Genomic DNA, 19625 nt, shown 5'->3' on the forward strand with positions numbered 1-19625 from the left:
TTGCTAATTTTTAAACGGTTTTAAAAACGGTCTCTCCGTTAATGTGTGTGTGTGTGTGTATGTGTGTGCGCGCGCACACGCACATCTCACACACACACACACACACACACAGCGCGTGTGTGTATTCACCCAGCAGGAGAGACGATTACCTACAATTCTGCTGCAAGAGAGAGAAAAAACGTTGGCTCACTTGTGATGACGTAACGCTCGTTGTTAAAACAAGAAGCGCATGCGTGAAACATGATACTCGGTGCTCGTTAACTAAGACAATGCTCGTTTTTCAAGTAAAAAATTATTTAAAAAATTGTTGCTCGTCTTGCAAAACACTCGTAAACCACGTTACTCGTAATCCGAGGTTCAACTGTATATGTAATTTCGTTTATTCCAATGTGTATGCTGACGTTTCTGTATTTTTGTTAAAAATTAATATTTTATCAGACAGTACTAGTCTGCCATTTCTAGTTTCCAGTGTTGCTTTTTGTTGGTGTGCGGCTTTTTGCGATGATCCCTAAATCATTCGTTGCGCTGTAGAGAATAATGGTGTTGATGCTTTTAAACATGTATAATTTAAAGGGGTCATACAGGCCTACATGCACTTTTTTAAGCTGTTTGGACTGAACTGTGTGTTAGGAAAATGCGTACACAACCACTCTACGATGATAAAAAGCCGCCCAGTGGTTTTCTTTTCATTTATTACAATAACACGCCCCTTCTGAAATCAGGCCAATCTCAAATGCCTTGCCGTATGACGCCACTGGAGCAAAATGGCGCCTAAGCGAGTGTTGTGTACATTTGTTGGGTGTCACGCATGCGCTTCCTGTTTTGACGTCGAGCGTCACAAGATCACAACTGAGCCAACAGTTTTTCTTTCTCTTGCAATGTGGAATTGAAGGTTATCGTCTCCCCTGCTGGGTGAATACACACACACAAACACACACACACTCTCTGCAAACACTAAGACCCAGCAGAGAAGACGATAGTCGTCTCCCCTGCTGGGTGTTAGTGCTTGCAGAGATTCTGTGTAAGGCAGAGAGTGTGTGTGTGTGTGTGTGTGTGTGTATTCACCTAGCAGGAGAGACGATTACACACACTCTCTTACACAGAAATTCCGCTCTGTCGCGATTCTTTTGAAAGGTAAAGTGTACAGGTTCTTTTGTTATTTTTTTACTTTACAGCAGTGATTCCATTAGTGTGCGCTCACGCGAGTGACTAGCGATGTTCCTTGCTAATTTTCCTGATAAAACTCTTCGGTAATGTGGTGTGCACACACATTACACACACACACAAACACAGTGCCAGCGCACAAATAAAAACACTTATGTGTTGGGATTTATTTGCCTTTTTTTTTAAAAGGTAAAGTGCAGGGTTATTTTGTTTTATTTTTACTTTATAAAAGCTGTTTTCGTATCGTTGCCGCGAAAGTTTGCGTTTGTGTTAGCGTTTAAATTACATACTTTTTTTCATTTATACAATAATAATATTAATAGCAACTAGTTTTTATATCTCACACTATTTGGCTTCGCCTTTTTCTGCGCTTTTTGGAGAACGCGCGAGTTTCTTTTTCTAAAAACAACAAACGGAATTCAGCTCCAAACAACTACAACTCCGACTCAGGTACGTTATCATGTCTAACATTCAGCTTGTTCAGTGTGTAGAGTGCAGGATGTTTAGACATTCTTCCTCCGTCGTTAGCGGTAATTTTATTTGTGATAGGTGTGTGTTAGTGAGCACTCTGACGGAGAAGATATCAGCGTTAGAGGAGCGCATCCAGACTTTAGAGAGGGTTAGAGAGCGCGAGAGCAGTGTTATTCCTGTAGCGGACAGTCTGGGTGCCACAGGCGGAGATAACCAGCCCCCGACTCCGGCATTAGAGCCCTCACAGCGGGGCGAGTGGGTGACGACTCGGCGGCATACTCGTTCAGCCAAAGCTAACGCTAAGGCTAGCCCACCGGAGCACACCTCTTCTGCGCTTCACGTGTCCAACAGGTTTGCTCTCCTCAGTGATGCACCCACTGAGAAACCTGAAAGAGCTCTGGTTATAGGAGACTCTATAATGAGACACGTGAAATTAGCTAGACCTTTAGGGGCGCCAGCGGCAGTGGTTAGGTGTATCCCGGGAGCCAGAGCACCGGACATAGCAGGTAATCTTAGGGCTCTAGGACAGCACAGGTTCTCCAAGATAGTGGTACATGCTGGAGCTAACGATATACGCCTTCGTCAGTCAGAGGTTAGTAAGAATAACTTTATAGAGGTGTTTAAATTAGCGAAGGCGATGTCCGATGGAGTAGTATGCTCTGGTCCCATCCCAATGAGACGTGGTGACATAACTTACAGCAGGTTATGGTCGCTGAACCGCTGGATGTCCAGGTGGTGCTCCGAAAACAACGTGGGCTTTATTGATAATTGGAAGACCTTTGAGGGCAAAGCTGGCCTGTTAGGGCGGGACGGTGTCCATCCCACTCGGGAAGGTGCTGCTCTCATTTCTTGTAGTATAGCTCATAGTCTTAGAAAAGGCCTAGTTAATCGGTGACAATCCAGAGCCCAGGCCAGGGAGCAGACAGACAGGCTAAACCAACCGTCTGCTAGCTGCATAGAGTCGTCACTCAGGGTTCACTCTATTGAGACTGTGTCTGTTCCCCGAGCTAAAAACAAATTTAGAAAGACTCAGAAAGTTTGTTTTAGTAATTTAATTAGCATAAAGACCACAAACTTGGATCAGACTGAATGCGCAGCTGGCACCTCTGATCTGAAGCTAGGACTGTTAAATATTAGATCTCTCGCATCTAAAGCAGTTATAGTTAATGAAATTATCACAGATCAGGAGTTTGATATACTCTGTTTAACAGAAACCTGGATTAAACAGGACGAGTATGTAGCTCTAAATGAAGCTAGTCCTCCTGGATACAGCTACATACACCAGCCTCGGTTAACTGGTAGAGGAGGAGGCGTCGCATTTATTCACAATGATAATTTGACTATTGTACAAAAACACGGACACAAATTTAATTCATTTGAAATTCTTTATAGTAACATAAGTGTATTTAACTATATTAAGTCAGCTCAGTCGATCCCGCTAATTGTCATTTACAGACCTCCAGGGCCGTACTCGCAATTTCTTAGTGAATTTGCAGATTTCCTCTCAAACCTAGTCGTTTCTGTAGACAAAATGTTAATTGCTGGAGATTTTAATATTCATTTTGAAAACCCAGAAGACCCTCTGAGAACTGCATTTATGTCTATACTGGACTCGGTAGGAGTAAATCAGTGTGTAGTAGGACCCACTCATAAAGCAGGTCACACTTTAGATTTAATAATATTATTTGGATTAAGTATAAAAAATTTATTCACAATACCACTATCTGAAGTTATCTCAGATCACTATCTTGTCTCAATTCAAGTGTGTCACAATAATAATGTACACACAGCGCCGCGCTACCGTATAAAACGTACATTCACATCAACTACCAAACAGAGTTTTATCAGTAATCTCCCAGAGTTCCCAACTACGATTAGATCACCGTCTGACCCCACAGAACTCGATCAGGCGACTGAATATTTAGAGTCGACATTTCGCTATACCCTAGATAATGTAGCTCCAGTTAAAAGAAAAATTATTAGAGATAAAAAACTTGCTCACTGGTATAACGATCACACGCGCACTCTAAAACAGACCGCTCGGAAATTAGAACGTAAATGGCGTCAAACTAAATTACTAGTATTTCAAATAGCATGGAAGGAGAGCATCCTGAACTATAGAAAAGCTCTTAGTGTAGCTAGATCAACATATCTCTCCACTCTTATAGAAAATAACAAAAATAATCCTAGATTCTTATTTAATGCTGTAGCCAAATTAACCAGAAATAAGACCACTGCAGAAATCTCCACAACAACATCATGCAATAGTGAGGACTTCATGAACTTTTTTAATAATAAAATTGTAAATATTAGGCATAAAATTGAGGTTTTGAAACCGAACAATGTAATTGATGCAGATGTTAATCTAGCCATGTCAGACCAGAACCTAGAATACTTTACTCCCCTTGAAGAGAATGAACTAATTTCACTCATCTCTTCTTCAAATTCATCAACCTGTATATTAGATCCTGTACCGACACATTTTCTTAAACAGATAGTACCAGCAATAATAGAACCCCTGTTGAGAATAATTAATTCTTCACTCAGCATTGGATATGTTCCAAAATCTTTTAAATTAGCAGTTATCAAACCAATAATTAAGAAACCTGACCTCGACCCCTGTCAGCTGTCCAGTTACAGACCAATATCAAACCTCCCCTATATCTCTAAGATCCTGAAAAGATAGTAGCGGAGCAGCTATGCTCATATATACATAGAAATGGCATACATGAACTGTATCAGTCAGGATTTAGGCCTCATCACAGTACAGAGACAGCGCTCGTTAAAGTAGTAAATGACATTCTATTGGCCTCTGATCAGGGTTGTGTAACTATGCTTGTATTACTTGACCTCAGTGCAGCTTTTGACACTGTTGATCACGCTATTCTTCTTCACAGATTAGAAAATGTAGTGGGAATTAAGGGTACAGCCCTCTCCTGGCTCAGATCCTATCTGACCCATCGTTATCAGTATGTAGACTTAAATGGTGATTATTCTGCATGTTCTCTAGTGGAGTTTGGCGTTCCGCAGGGTTCAGTTTTAGGTCCACTGCTTTTTTCCCTTTACATGCTTCCTCTGGGCAACATAATCCGTAAGCATGGTATTAGTTTTCATTGTTATGCTGACGATACACAGTTATATGTCTCAGCAAAACCTGATGAGAAAAAACAGCTTACTAAAATTGAGCAATGTGTGCAGGACATAAGAAATTGGATGCTAATTAACTTCCTTCTGCTAAATCCGGATAAGACAGAAGTTCTAGTCATAGGACCGCATACAGCTAGGAGTAAAATTTTAGATCACACCGTAACTTTAGATGGCCTTTCTGTTCCATCAAATGCAACAGTGAAAGACTTTGGTGTGATTATTGATTCCAGCCTTTCATTTGAAGCACATGTAGATAATATTACCAGGATAGCATTCTTTCACCTCAGAAATATTGCCAGAATAAGAAATTTATTGTCGCCAAACGACGCAGAAAAACTAGTTCATGCTTTTATCACCTCTAGGTTGGACTATTGTAATGCCTTACTGTCTGGTTGTTCAGCTAGATGCATAAATAAGCTTCAGCTAGTCCAGAATGCGGCAGCGAGAGTCCTCACCAGAACCAGAAGATATGAGCACATCACCCCTATCTTATCTTCACTCCATTGGCTCCCTGTGAAATTTCGCATTGATTTTAAAATACTACTCTTGACATATAAAGCATTAAATGGTCTCGCGCCGCAGTACCTGAGCGAAATGCTAGTGTCTTACGATCCGCCACGCCTACTTCGATCAAAGGATGCAGGCTGCTTGTCAGTACCGCGTATTATGAAAAATACAGCTGGGGGCAGAGCTTTTTCTTATAAAGCCCCAAAGTTATGGAATAGTCTTCCAAATAGTGTTCGGGACTCAGACACAGTCTCAGTGTTTAAGTCCAGGCTAAAAACCTATTTATTTAGCCAAGCATTTTTATAAATAGATTTGCCATTGGTAAAGGAGCAGATCTGGGGGACTCATGGACGTAGAGTATTATGGTGAACTGGTATGTTTGGATGCTGTCTTCCCCACTCTCATTGATCACTCAGGTTTGCTGACGGTGAGGTGATTGTTTGCTTTACATGTCAGGAAGCCCTCATGTTTGTGTTTCCTTCTGGCTCTCCCTTTTAGTTATGCTGTCATAGTTAGTCCTGCCGGAGTCTCTGCTTGCACTCTACAGTTAATATACATTCACATTATACATTGTGTGACTGTGACCATACCTAACTGCCATCTCTCCTCTTCTTCTCTTTCCCCCCCTCTTTCTTTTTCCTCTCTCCTCCTGTCCCCCCCTTTCACTCTTTCTCTCTCTCTCTGTCGAGCTACACATGTCATTCCTGAGCTGCCAGTGATCCAGACTCCCTCTGCCCTCCGGACCTGTCTGACCCATCCTGGTGCCCCGCTTCTGGCTGAAGATCTCGTCTCTGGGATGCGTCTGGTGTCTGGGAATGATTCTCTCCACCTAGAAAATGGTTCTGGCCTTGACTGGTGTTGGCAACTGTTTCTCTGGGGACTTGACAGTTCGATAGTTCATGACTGGAACTTCTTACAAGTCTACCTGGGTCTTCAATAACTACCTGGACTCCATATTAACATCAATTAACATCAGCTATTATAGCTGAACTGCCTCCCACCCTACACACTGTATAAATGCAGATCATTTACTCTTTCTGTTTCACCCAAATGAGGATGGGTTCCCTGTTGAGTCTGGTTCCTCTCAAGGTTTCTTCCTATTACCATCTCAGGGAGTTTTTCCTTGCCACTGTCGCCCTCGGCTTGCTCACCAGGGACAAACTGACCATTTTGATTCATACAAATTCACATTTCATACAAACTTAAATAATTCTTTTGACTATGTAAAGCTGCTTTGCGGCAATGAAAATTGCTAAAAGCGCTATACAAATAAAATTGAATTGAATTGAATTGAACTTTATATTTTGTATTAATTATTTTTATGTGTTTATTTTTTTGGGCTGTAGAACAAATAATTTGAGTTTCCATTATTTCTTATGGGAAAATAAAATTTGGTTTACGAGTGTTTTGGAAGACCAGCCCGCTTCCGGAACGAATTATGCTCGTAATCTGAGGTTCCACTGTAGAAGACTGTCTCAGTCAAATGTAGACAGTTACAGGGGGTCAGGTAGGCCTACTCTAACAGACGGTGTTGGGATGAGTTTCTAGGTAAAATCTGAGACAGTAAGAACTACTTATATACAGTATGTGAGAACCTTCTTGGTAATAAACCTGCTTGTGATTCTGAGTGAAAGCATTGCTATAGCCTGCTCTTCCCTGGACAGCCACTAGAGACAAACTACTGTACACCAGAGTTACATTTACTAATGTTCACACAGTAAAAGAGGTAATTTATATTTAATATTTTTGTTGATCTAATGTGGTGGTTTATATAAAAGTGATAATAAATGTACAGACACGTGGTTTTTAGCATCTTATAATTTTCCATTTCTTTTATTATGCATATTATAGCTGTTTTGTTACATATTTTAAAACATTTAAACGTTTGAGACAAATAACCTATAATTGAAATATTTAAATTGCTTGGAAATGTTTTACAAAAATACATGTTATAAATAAGTGTAAACTTGACCAGTGATTGGAATGTGATAAACAAATTTTTGTCAAAATACAAATGTTAGAGTTTTGGAGAATGAAGTTTCTGTTTTTTCAGCCTTTTAGTCTTTTACTCAGTCTTTACTGTGTGTAGCTGTGTTTTTTAACGGTGTGTAAAAGTGAATAACTTGGGGGTTGGAGATAAAGAGAGAGTAAAAGAAGGAACAAACTAGAACCTTGTTAGAAATCCTATTGAACATTTTACAGGCTATAAAGAATCTCAATTAGAGTTAGTCTGACAAAGATCTAAACTATGTTGGTGTTGAGCTCTAATTCTGCCCCCGAGCCACATCAACATTTCTTCCCTAAAAAAATTTAAGTGTATAGAGAGTGAACAGCTAATGCATGGAAACGTAACACTCAGAACTCCCTCCAGGACGTTTATCTGCATGAGCAGTCATGGAGTAATAAAGGAACAGGCCTCAGCTGGCCATATAAATATTTATTAGCCATTTGTTCCATTATTCATGAGCCCCCAAAATGTGTGTACAAGAAAATGGCTGTAATTCCTGCATGGTTAATATCACACTTTTATCGAACCCCTTGAATTAAAGCTTAAAGTCTTTAAGGTCCCACACATCCCATTTTTCATTAAATGTTAATATGATTCTTTAGGGTCCTAATGAAAAGAATGAAATATACTTTAATAAAAAATTCTTAATGGTTGGTAAAAACTAGCTCTGTTCTCAGCAACCTGTTTTAGTACATGCTCCTTTAAATGCTTATGATCTCTGCTGAGCCCGCCCCCCAAGTTGTGTGGGGCGTGTCTTCACAACACACGTGGGGTATAGCCACGGGAGTGTAGTCCAGTGCGGGCAATGCTTTGGACTGCATTACTCACAAAGCATTGCTCACAACGCAGTGCAGGCAATGCTTTGTGGGTAATGCAGTCCAAACTGGAAAATGCTGGAATATAGAGCCTGAGCCTGTTTTCTTAAGTAGTTTTTGGTTTGATTTAAGTACAGAACCCACCCGGAAGTTTGTAATATCTCCTGACAACGCAGAAATTAAAAGAATGGACATGCATCGACTCGATTTGTCTTTCTCATCACTGCATAGGCATGAATTAACGGCAACAACAACAAAAGCGGAGAAGATTACTGAGAGAGATACGGACGCGATGTGTTTACTGATGCGTTTACATGACTTCTTAATCTTTGACAGACATCGTTATAAACCATCTAACGTTACAAAGGTAAGCATAATATAGTTTTTCGACTACGTACACAGTTTGCAACTAGACAATCACCTTAATACATTGTTTATTATAAACGGGCGATTAGGAATTATATAAAAACAGCTGTACATAGAGAAGAAGCCATAATCATGTTCTATGAGAGTATAAGTTAACTTTTTTAACTTTGTGTAGGGCCAGGGGTAGCTCAGTGGTTAAGGCATTGGACTACGGTTCGGAAGATCCCAGGTTCAAACCCCACAACCACCAAGTTGCCCCTGTTGGGCACTTGAGCGCGGCCCTTAACCCTCAACTGCTCAGATGTGTAATGAGATAAAATGTAAGTCGCTCTGGATAAGAGCGTCTGCTAAATACCCAAATGTAAATGTAAACTTACACTCCGCATTCATCGTGATTATTAGAAAAGGCGATCTGCAAAGATTCATAGAAAAAGAAATTACACTCACCGAGTCTGGTGAAGATGCTTTATATTGACCCGCGTTTATAAAGCAGTCTGGTGAAAAATGTTTAGCGCAAACATGAACGCATTTAGGTAAATCGGCGGGGACGTTAGCTTTAAAAACTAAATTCAGCCACTGCGTCCTCAGTGGCTCAGATACCTAACCCTAGGTAGGTACCCTAGGTCACTAACCCTAGGTAGTGAATGACGACTGCTGTGTTCGCTATTACACCCAACAACTGTACACAACACTCGCTTAGGCGACATTTTGCTCCAGCGGCGAAAAACAATGGCCGACAGCTTCTTCTCACTCGGGGCGGGTCTTTGCTAAAATACCAGTGTCAATCAACTAGTGTAGGAGCGGCCTTTTGTGGTGTGGCGTCACATCGACAGGCATTTGCGATTGGCCTGATTTCAGAAGGGGGATGTTATTGTAATAAATGAAAAGAAAACCACTGGGCGGCTCTTTATCATCGTAGAGTGGTTGTGTACGCACTCTCCTAACACACAGTTCAGTCCAAACAGCTTAAAAAAGTGCATAAAGGCCCATATGACCCCTTTAAGTTCTCTCCCATCTGAGGTGTTTTATTTCTAATTCAATGTGGTGGTGTACAGTGAATAAATACCAAAAAAAAGACTTTTTCTTTATACCATTTATAGACATGACTGTATAACATATAATTCTATCTATCGAGTACCACCAATAATGTTTATGCTCTGAAATTAGAAGAGGAAAATGAGTTCTAACAGACACTTTTAGAGTGTGAACTATTATTTTGATTATAATAATAATAATGATTTTAACAGTGTTTTTGTTTGTTTAATCACATTTACAGATTTATTTATACAATTCTCTTATCTTGTGTGTCAGAATTATTACAGACTAGATATCTGAAATATCTATACAAATAATAAAACTAAAGATAATGTAGCTGTACATTGAAGATATTTGCAAACAAATGAATTGGATGGATGTGAGATGAGTATTAGAACAAATCAAGATGGTTTTGTTGTCTGTTTGTTGGTGACGTAAAAGCTACTGAATAAATTTCATTGGGGTTTTCACAGGTGTATTTCGTCGGGATTGAGGTTACATATAAGCTTACATCACAATTGGCACATGGGAAAATAAGACATGCTACTTTAAAATTTAAATGGAAAACACCCTTATATCATTCAAAATAATTAACCTTAAAAAAATCCTTAGTTTACCTCAAAACTTAACAGATGGCACTGTACATTTTTTAATACATGCTTATGATTGGAATTGAAATCTACTTAATAAACCAGATCTCACACCTTCATTCCATGGACTTCATGGTAACGTAAAAATTTTAATTCATTCTTAAATTCAACAGATGGCTCTGTACATTTAATTGAGTGTGCAATTAAATTCCACGCAAACAAAGTCATGGGCATGTCTAGTTTAAATAAACCAGTCCAACATATTTTGCAGGATTTATTTAAAGAAGTTTTATTCGAAGAAAGAACATTTTTTATAATGTGCAGATAGGAGTAGATAGAAAAAGAAACATGGGAAGTAAAGAAACAATAAAAATAACAGAGGACTAATTAAACCGTGTCTGTTTTTCTACAGTGGAGAAGTAACATCCAGGAAACAACTCAGATTGTGTTCAAATGTGTTTGTGTTAATATAGTAACTTTTTTTTTAAATATACCTCCTCAACCTTAATCACATACACCGATTAGTCAATAATTAACTATAATCACCCACTTAATTAGACATGAAAATCAAAGGAGGAAAAAAAATGTGTCAGATGTTTTAGCTAGACATTTGCTGACACATCAATCACGTTCCCATAGATTTTGTACAGGAGAGAATTCCAGTCAAGCACATTCCCACTTAGAGCATTGCTCTGTTTCTCATACAGCTGCTTAATCTGCGCTGCACTCAGAACACTGTCCCACATGTGTACGTCTGTAATTTCACCCACAAAGCTCTGATTACTCTCAAAACCCCCCAGGTATGAGTCAGGATCCTGTCCAAGAACTATACCTCCACCTGGACTCACACTATGGCCGCGTTTGTAGATTTTCAGCATGCTGCGGTGTCCGTCCACCCAGAATGCCGTGGCTCCGGTGCTCGAGTTCCAGGTGACACACAGGTGAGTGGGGAGAGTGGAAAGCGGTGGTAAAGTGAACAGAACACCACTGCCACTGCTCAGGTAAAGAGAGAATCTTCCCCCTTTTTCTTGCCACACATTGAGCTCGTCATAGTATTGAGTGCGATAAGCAAACAGGATGGTGTCTCGCTGGCTGTTTAGTTCAGTCGAGACGCGAATGCAGAGTGTAAAGGCCTGAAAATTTAGAGGTTTCTTTGGAGTGAGACGCACAAAGGATGTGTCAGATTCCACAGGGAACAAAAACACCTTACCTAGAGAGGAAAAAAAAATGTGTGCTGAAATTTAAAATATGTGCATTTGCTGTTTTAAGTAATTGCATTATCAGTATACTTCAGCTCTCTCATTTCGCTCAACTAATTTTCTCATCCAGTGAATATAATTATTGACCAGCAAATATTCCACTTAAATGTTTTAATAACACCAGTCAGCAGTAACACTATGCCCACTCACAGATGAAGTGAAGGCAGAGGCAGGAGTAGCTCAGTGTTTAAAGCCTTGCACTACTGGTCAGAAGGTCCCAGATTTAAACCCTAATACCAGGAGGTCCTTGAGCAAGGCCCTTAACCCTCAACTGCTCAGATGTACTGTATAATGAGATAAAAGTCACTCTGGAAAAGGGTGTCTGCCAAATGCCACAAATAGAAGTGAATGACATTGACTGGGTCACATCTCTAAACCTGCAGCTCTTGTGGGATGTTCCCAGTCTGGAGGTGTCAGGACCTACCAAAAAGTGCTCCAAGGTAGGAGAACATATATATATATATATATATATATATATATATATATATATATATATATATAGTTTAACCTGTATGAAATTCTTAAAATGAAAAAACCAGTTAAGAGCAGCTTACTGCTATAGGCTCAGGCCAGATGCAGGAGGAACAGCAGGGCGAAGGTTCCTGACTTCATCCTAACATTCATTTTGTACAACAATAAAAGAAAACTGTATATATATATATATATATATATATATATATATATATATATATAAAATAATTAGAGTTTGGTGCATTTTTAGATTATGTTATATTAAATTATTTAATAAAGCATTCCTAAACAGAATTATTAACATTATTCATTTATGTTTCAGCTTACACTATATGACCAAGAGTATGTGCACCCCCGACCACTATACCCATATTCACTTCTTCCCCAAACTGTTCCTCCAAGTCAGAAGCACACAGCTGTATAGAATGTGTCTCTGTGCTGTAATGTTACAGTTCCCCTTTACATGAACTAAGAGACTCAAATCCTTATCCAACATGATGATCCCCCTGTGAGATCCAGAAAGCCGGCTTCATGAAAACATGTTGTGTTAAGAGGGTGTTGGTGTGGAAGAAGTAGTGCTTAAGGTTCCTACAAAAACCCCTGACTGAACTCAACCCCACTAAATAGCTTTAGGATGGACTGGTACTGAATCCTCTGCAACATCCCAACATCACCACCTATGTTCACTAATGCACCTGTAAGAAAATGAATGTGTGAACAGGGACGTATGTGTGTGTGATGGGCAGAGGTGCACATACTTTTGGATTTATAATGTATATAGGAGCATAAAGGCATTTTACAGATATTTTTTATTTGTTTGTCATTCTAAATTAATGCCAGAGCACAGGGTTTCTAAAATTAGCTTACAGAAAGAACTGTACTGTATGATAATAAACACTATTCCGCTTCATAAACAATGTAATAAAAAGTTTAAATACTCACTTTTTCCTGTGGAAGAGATAAAACACAGACCCAGGCTGTAGTGAGGAATCAGTGCATCAGGTGAGCAGCGTGGGTTTATAAATGTAATGTTCAGGGTGTATCTGATGATGGTGTATCTATACTCCCATGGAATATAAACCAGACGCCATGTTTATTACTTTTTATTACATTATGGCTTTTTATTGTTTCCTTCAAAAAAGCCACAAAGAATCCATAATGAGTAATACATAATGAACTTAAAATATCTCACAGTATAATGATTAATGTTAGGGAATTAAAAAAGAAAAAACAAGAACTAACCAGTCAGTTCCAAAGAACCAGGATTTACAGTGAACTGCAGATAACAAAGTCAACAATTTCACTTTACATAAAGCTGTGTTTATACAGAAATAAAACATTTATCAGTGTAAGTCAACACCTACAAATTAACAGATGAAGAACAGGCTGTGTTTATGCACCGTTAAGTTTTAATAACGACACCACTCCAATGGACACTGTATACTAGATTAACAGAAAAGAAATACAGAAAAGAAAGAACCAGGTCTATGCGTACCCTTTAAAAAATTCCTTATATCACAGAATTTGCCCAACCAGTCTATATATGCTTTGCAGACCTGGAAAAGGCATATGACATGTCCATCACAGGATCATTTGCAGCGTCCTTAGGAAGAAAGGACCTGTTGTCTGGGCCCATTAGATCCCTGTATGAAAGAATAAGAGTTTGGTCAGCATCAACTATGTCAGGCCAGGCTTGTTCTTGGAATGCACTGGACGCTACACCAATTATGTGCATAATCTTTATGGACAGAATTTTTAGGTGCAGCCAAAGGGCGGGGGTGTCCAGTTTGGTGCTCTGGCATAGTTGGACCTGAGTCCATGGTTCTCATTTGGAAAAGATTGAATTGTCCTGTTCAGGTTGGAAGTGAGATTCTGTTGAAATGATTTGAGCATCTAATAAGGAAGCCTTATGGATGCCTACCTATAGAGGTATTTCAGGCATGTTCCATTGTGAAAAAAACACAGCTTTAAAACAACAGCACTACAAAGTTTAGGCCATTCAGTCCTTCTCTCCGTACTCCTAAGTCCAGTATACACCCCCATTTGGAGAAAGCTCAACCTACCAAAATTACTGTTTAAACATGGCCTGAAGGAGCATCTCCATTTCCCCACCTTTGCCACATCCTCAACTAAATTTGATGGCCCTGATAGGAAAGGTGCTAAAGGAATGTACGGACCACATATATTCAACAAGCGAATATGGGTGTGCAACCACATAGTGTTCACTTTGTAAGATAACACAAATATTAATAAAGTATTAAGATATATAACAACTTCAGAAGTATTAAACTTAGCAGTATAAATTAATAACACAGGACTTTTATACAATGAATATTCTAGCAAACCTCCACTACTACAAACGGAATTCAGCTCCAAACAACTAAAACTCCGACTCAGGTACGTTATCATGTCTAATATTCAGCTCGTTCAGTGTGTAGAGTGCAGGATGTTTAGACATTCTTCCTCCGTCGTTAGTAATAATTTTATTTGTGATAGGTGTGTGTTAGTGAGCACTCTGACGGAGAAGATATCAGCGTTAGAGGAGCGCATCCAGACTTTAGAGAGGGTTAGAGAGTGTAAGAGCAGCGTTATTCCTGTAGTGGACAGTCTGGGTGCTGCAGGCGGAGATAACCAGCCCCCGACTCCGGCATTAGAGCCCTCACAGCAGGGCGAGTGGGTGACGACTCGGCGGCATACTCGTTCAGCCAAAGCTAACGCTAAGGCTAGCCCACCGGAGCACACCTCTTCTGCGCTTCACGTGTCCAACAGGTTTGCTCTCCTCAGTGATGCACCCACTGAGAAACCTGAAAGAGCTTTGGTTATAGGAGACTCTATAATGAGACACGTGAAATTAGCTAGACCTTTAGGGGCACCAGCGGCAGTGGTTAGGTGTATCCCGGGAGCCAGAGCACCGGACATAGCAGGTAATCTCAGGGCTCTAGGACAGCACAGGTTCTCAAAGATAGTGGTACATGCTGGAGCTAACGATATACGCCTTCGTCAGTCAGAGGTTAGTAAGAGTAACTTTATAGAGGTGTTTAAATTAGCGAAGGCGATGTCCGATGGAGTAGTATGCTCTGGTCCCATCCCAATGAGACGTGGTGACATAACTTACAGCAGGTTATGGTCGCTGAACCGCTGGATGTCCAGGTGGTGCTCCGAAAACAACGTGGGCTTTATTGATAATTGGAAGACCTTTGAGGGCAAAGCTGGCCTGTTAGGGCGGAACGGTGTCCATCCCACTCGGGAAGGTGCTGCTCTCATTTCTTGTAGTATAGCTCATAGTCTCAGAAGAGGCCTAGTTAATCGGTGACAATCCAGAGCCCAGGGCAGGGAGCAGACAGACAGGCTAAACCAAGCGTCTGCTAGCTGCATAGAGTCGTCACCCAGGGTTCACTGTATTGAGACTGTGTCTGTTCCCCGAGCTAAAATCAAATTTAGAAACATTTACATTTAGCAGACGCTCTTATCCAGAGCGACTTACATTTTTATCTCATTATACATCTGAGCAGTTGAGGGCCTTGCTCAAGCGCCCAACAGTGGCAACTTGGTGGTTGTGGGGTTTGAACCTGGGATCTTCCGAACCGTAGTCCAATGCCTTAACCACTGAGCTACCCCTGGCCATACGTAGAAAGACTCAGAAAGTCTGTTTTAGTAATTTAATTAACATAAAGACCACAAACTTGGATCAGACTGAATGCGCAGCCGGCACCTCGAATCTGAAGCTAGGACTGTTAAATATTAGATCTCTCGCATCTAAAGCAGTTATAGTTAATGAAATTATCACAGATCAGAAATTTGATATACTCTGTTTAACAGAAACCTGGATTAAACAGGACGAGTATGTGGCTCTAAATGAAGCTAGTCCTCCTGGATACAGCTACATACACCAGCCTCGGTTAACTGGTAGAGGAGGAGGCGTCGCAGTTATTCACAATGATAATTTGACTATTGTACAAAAACACGGACACAAATTTAATTCATTTGAAATTCTTTATAGTAACATAAGTGTATTTAACTATATTAAGTCAGCTCAGTCGATCCCGCTAATTGTCGTTTACAGACCTCCAGGGCCGTACTCGGAATTTCTTAGTGAATTTGCAGATTTCCTTTCAAACCTAGTCGTTTCTGTAGACAAAGTGTTAATTGCTGGAGATTTTAATATTCATTTTGAAAACCCAGAAGACCCTCTGAGAACAGCATTTATGTCCATACTGGACTCGGTAGGAGTAAATCAGTGTGTAGTAGGACCTACTCATAACGCAGGTCACACTTTAGATTTAATAATATTATTCGGATTAAGTATAAGAAATGTATTCACAATCCCACTATCTGAAGTTATCTCAGATCACTATCTTGTCTCAATTCAAGTGTGTCACAATAATAATGTACGCACAGCACCGCGCTACCGTATGAAACGTACATTCACATCAACTACCAAACAGAGTTTTATCAGTAATCTCCCAGAGTTCCCAACTTCGATTAGATCACCGTCTGACCCCACAGAACTCGATCAGGCGACTGAATATTTAGAGTCGACATTTCGTTATACCTTAGATAATGTAGCTCCAGTTAAAAGAAAAATGATTAGAGATAAGAAACTTGCTCCCTGGTATAACGATCACACGCGCACTTTAAAACAGACCGCTCAGAAATTAGAACGTAAATGGCGTCAAACTAAATTGTTAGTATTTCAAATAGCATCAAAGGAGAGCATCCTGAACTATAGAAAAGCTCTTAGTGTAGCTAGATCAACGTATCTCTCCACTCTTATAGAAAATAACAAAAATAATCCTAAATTTTTATTTAATGCTGTAGCCAAATTAACCAGAAATAAGACCACTGCAGAAATCTCCACAACATCATGCCATAGTGAGGACTTCATGAACTTTTTTAATAATAAAATTGTAAATATTAGGCATAAAATTGAGGTTTTGAAACAATGTAATTGATGCAGATGTTAATCTAGCCATGACAGATCAGAACCTAGAATACTTTACTCCCCTTGAAGAGAATGAACTAATTTCACTCATCTCTTCTGCAAATTCATCAACCTGTATATTAGATTCTGTACCGACACATTTTCTTAAACAGATAGTACCAGCAATAACAGAACCCCTGTTGAGAATAATTAATTCTTCACTCAGCATTGGTTATGTTCCAAAATCTTTTAAATTAGCAGTTATCAAACCAATAATTAAGAAACCTGACCTCGACCCCTGTCAGCTGTCCAGTTACAGGCCAATATCAAACCTCCCCTTTATCTCTAAGATTCTGGAAAAGATAGTAGCGGAGCAGCTATGCTCATATCTACATAGAAATGGCATACATGAACTGTATCAGTCATGATTTAGGCCTCATCACAGTACAGAGACAGCACTCGGTAAAGTAGTAAATGACATCCTATTGCCCTCTGATCAGGGTTGTGTAACTATGCTTGTATTACTCGACCTCAGTGCAGCTTTTGACACCATTGATCACGCTATTCTTCTTCACAGATTAGAAAATGTAGTAGGAATTAAGAATACAGCCCTCTCCTGGCTCAGATCCTATCTGACCCATCGTTATCAGTATGTAGACTTAAATGGTAATAATTCTGCATGTTATCTAGTGGAGTTTGGCGTTCCGCAGGGTTCAGTTTTAGGTCCCCTGCCTTTTTTCCTTTACATGCTTCCTCTGGGCAACATTATCCGTAAGCATGGTATTAGTTTTCATTGTTATGCTGACGATACACAGTTATATGTCTCAGCAAAACCTGATGAGAAAAAACAGCTTACTAAAATTGAGCAATGTGTGCATGGCATAAGAAATTGGATGCTAATTAACCTCCTTCTGCTTAATTCGGATAAGACAGAAGTTCTAGTCATAGGACCGCATACAGCTAGGAGTAAAATTTTAGATCACACCGTAACTTTAGATGGCATTTCTATGCAACAGTGAAAGACCTTGGTGTGATTATTGATTCCAGCCTTTCATTTGAAGCTCATGTAGATAATATTACCAGGATATCAGTCTTTCACCTCAGAAATATTGCCAGGATAAGAAATTTATTGTCGCTAAGCGATGCAGAAAAACTAGTTCATGCTTTTATCACCTCTAGGTTGGACTATTGTAATGCCTTACTGTCTGGTTGTTCAGCTAGGTGCATAAATAAGCTTCAGCTAGTCCAGAATGCAGCAGCGAGAGTCCTCACTAGAACCAGAAGATATGAGCACATCACCCCCATCTTATCTTCACTGCATTGGCTCCCTGTGAAATTTTGCATTGATTTTAAGCATTAAATGGTCTCGCGCCACAGTACCTGAGCGAACTGCTAGTGTCTTACGAACCGCCACGCCTACTTCGATCAAAGGATGCAGGCTGCTTGTCAGTACCGTGTATTATGAAAAATACAGCTGGGGCAGAGCTTTTTCTTACAAAGCCCCAAAATTATGAAATAGTCTTCCAAATAGTGTTCGGGACTCAGACACAGTCTCAGTGTTTAAGTCCAGGCTAAAAACCTACAGTGGTTAATCAATCGGACTGTAGGTCCTACCGTCGCCGCGCTCGGCGGTACCGTTTGGCTTTGTGCGTTTGCTGGCTTTTACCGTTGAGTGGCGCTATATAACTACAGACTGACGCCTCATGCCTTAGTTCATTCTCTGCTGGATTAATGAGACACGGAGTTTTAGAACTGCAAGTAGTAGCGGATAAAATCAAGTAAAACATTGTAGTTAAAGAAATTTATAATCACAGAACTAAAATTACAGTAAATAATTTAAATAAGTAAATGTAGAATTCGAATTAAATTAAATCTTATTAGGATCAAATTTAAACAAAATAAATGTTAACACAGTGAGCCTTTAAATTTTATCACGTGTAATTAGAAAAGACGCGTGTAGGGTTTTGTGTCGTCTTATATCTTGTGTTCTTTAAATTTATAGTAGATTTATTAACTAAAATAAATGACCATAAAAATTATAACATTGTCAGGACGTTCTACTGCGTCAGCTGATGTTGGTCATTCAGCCCCGCTTGTGTTTGTGCGTTATTATAAGAATGAAATGCAGTAGACTGTTATGATCTGTAACGGATTCGACCCATGTTGCACGGGCGGCACCATAAAGCACGGACACGAGGAGAGGTCTTACGGGAAAAGGGTAATTTATTTAGGTAAAATGGGGAAGGAAAGTGTTGAAGGAGGGAGAATGGAAAGAATGGGATAAAGGTTGTGCATGTGCAGTTCCGGGGGCTGTGCCACACTGGCATGCGGGCACACAGCTGACGATAAGTGTTGGTGCGAGTGGCAGAACTGAGCACGTGGAGGCAGCGCTCCTGCACGCTCCCTCGTGACGGCGCTTCTCCCGCTGTCGATGGCCGGCGCGAGTTCTCGCTGACGCAAAAACCTAACCACACTTTTCCTCTTCGGCTGCGAGGGCGGGCACGGTGCGGGAGTGTAGATGCCGCGGGAGCTCGCGCAGCTCTTTCTCGCGCTGTCCTCAGCGCGGAGATCAAAGGGCGGAATTCTAATGTCCTTGTTTAAAGTCCCCGGGGCGCGTCACATCTCCCCACTGACATGCTTCTTTCATATTCTCCATTACATCACGTACTTCCCAGACCTCAGACAAACCTCCGCGCCTTGCTTTTATAATGCGGAGCAAGCCCGAGATCATATTAACGTTAATTATCGCCAGCCGGCACAAATAGGCGGCTCCCGTCCCTTTGCTGCCTATTCAGGGAGCCTACGGAGTGAGGGAGTAGTTATAGTAGATTTGGGCGTACACCCATCACACGCGCACGCCGTGGCAGATCA

At 40.3% G+C, this 19625-nt stretch overlaps 2 protein-coding genes across 2 annotated transcripts in view; both read right to left on the minus strand.

Annotated features, from left to right (window-relative positions):
• The window catches only part of LOC128520493 (NACHT, LRR and PYD domains-containing protein 14-like), a 550151-nt gene that overhangs the window by 90933 nt on the left and 439593 nt on the right, over nt 1-19625 (minus strand). The window lies entirely within an intron of this gene.
• On the minus strand, nt 10611-12204 carry LOC128520682 (pentraxin fusion protein-like). Its single transcript, XM_053495031.1, has 2 exons — nt 12201-12204; nt 10611-11313 (listed from the first exon to the last, which is right to left on the minus strand). Exons 1-2 carry the CDS (start codon nt 12202-12204, stop codon nt 10706-10708), a joined length of 612 nt encoding a protein of 203 aa, XP_053351006.1. The 3' UTR covers nt 10611-10705.

The sequence above is a fragment of the Clarias gariepinus genome, chromosome 4 (assembly GCF_024256425.1).
Source record: "Clarias gariepinus isolate MV-2021 ecotype Netherlands chromosome 4, CGAR_prim_01v2, whole genome shotgun sequence".
Classification (NCBI taxonomy): Eukaryota; Metazoa; Chordata; class Actinopteri; order Siluriformes; family Clariidae; genus Clarias; species Clarias gariepinus.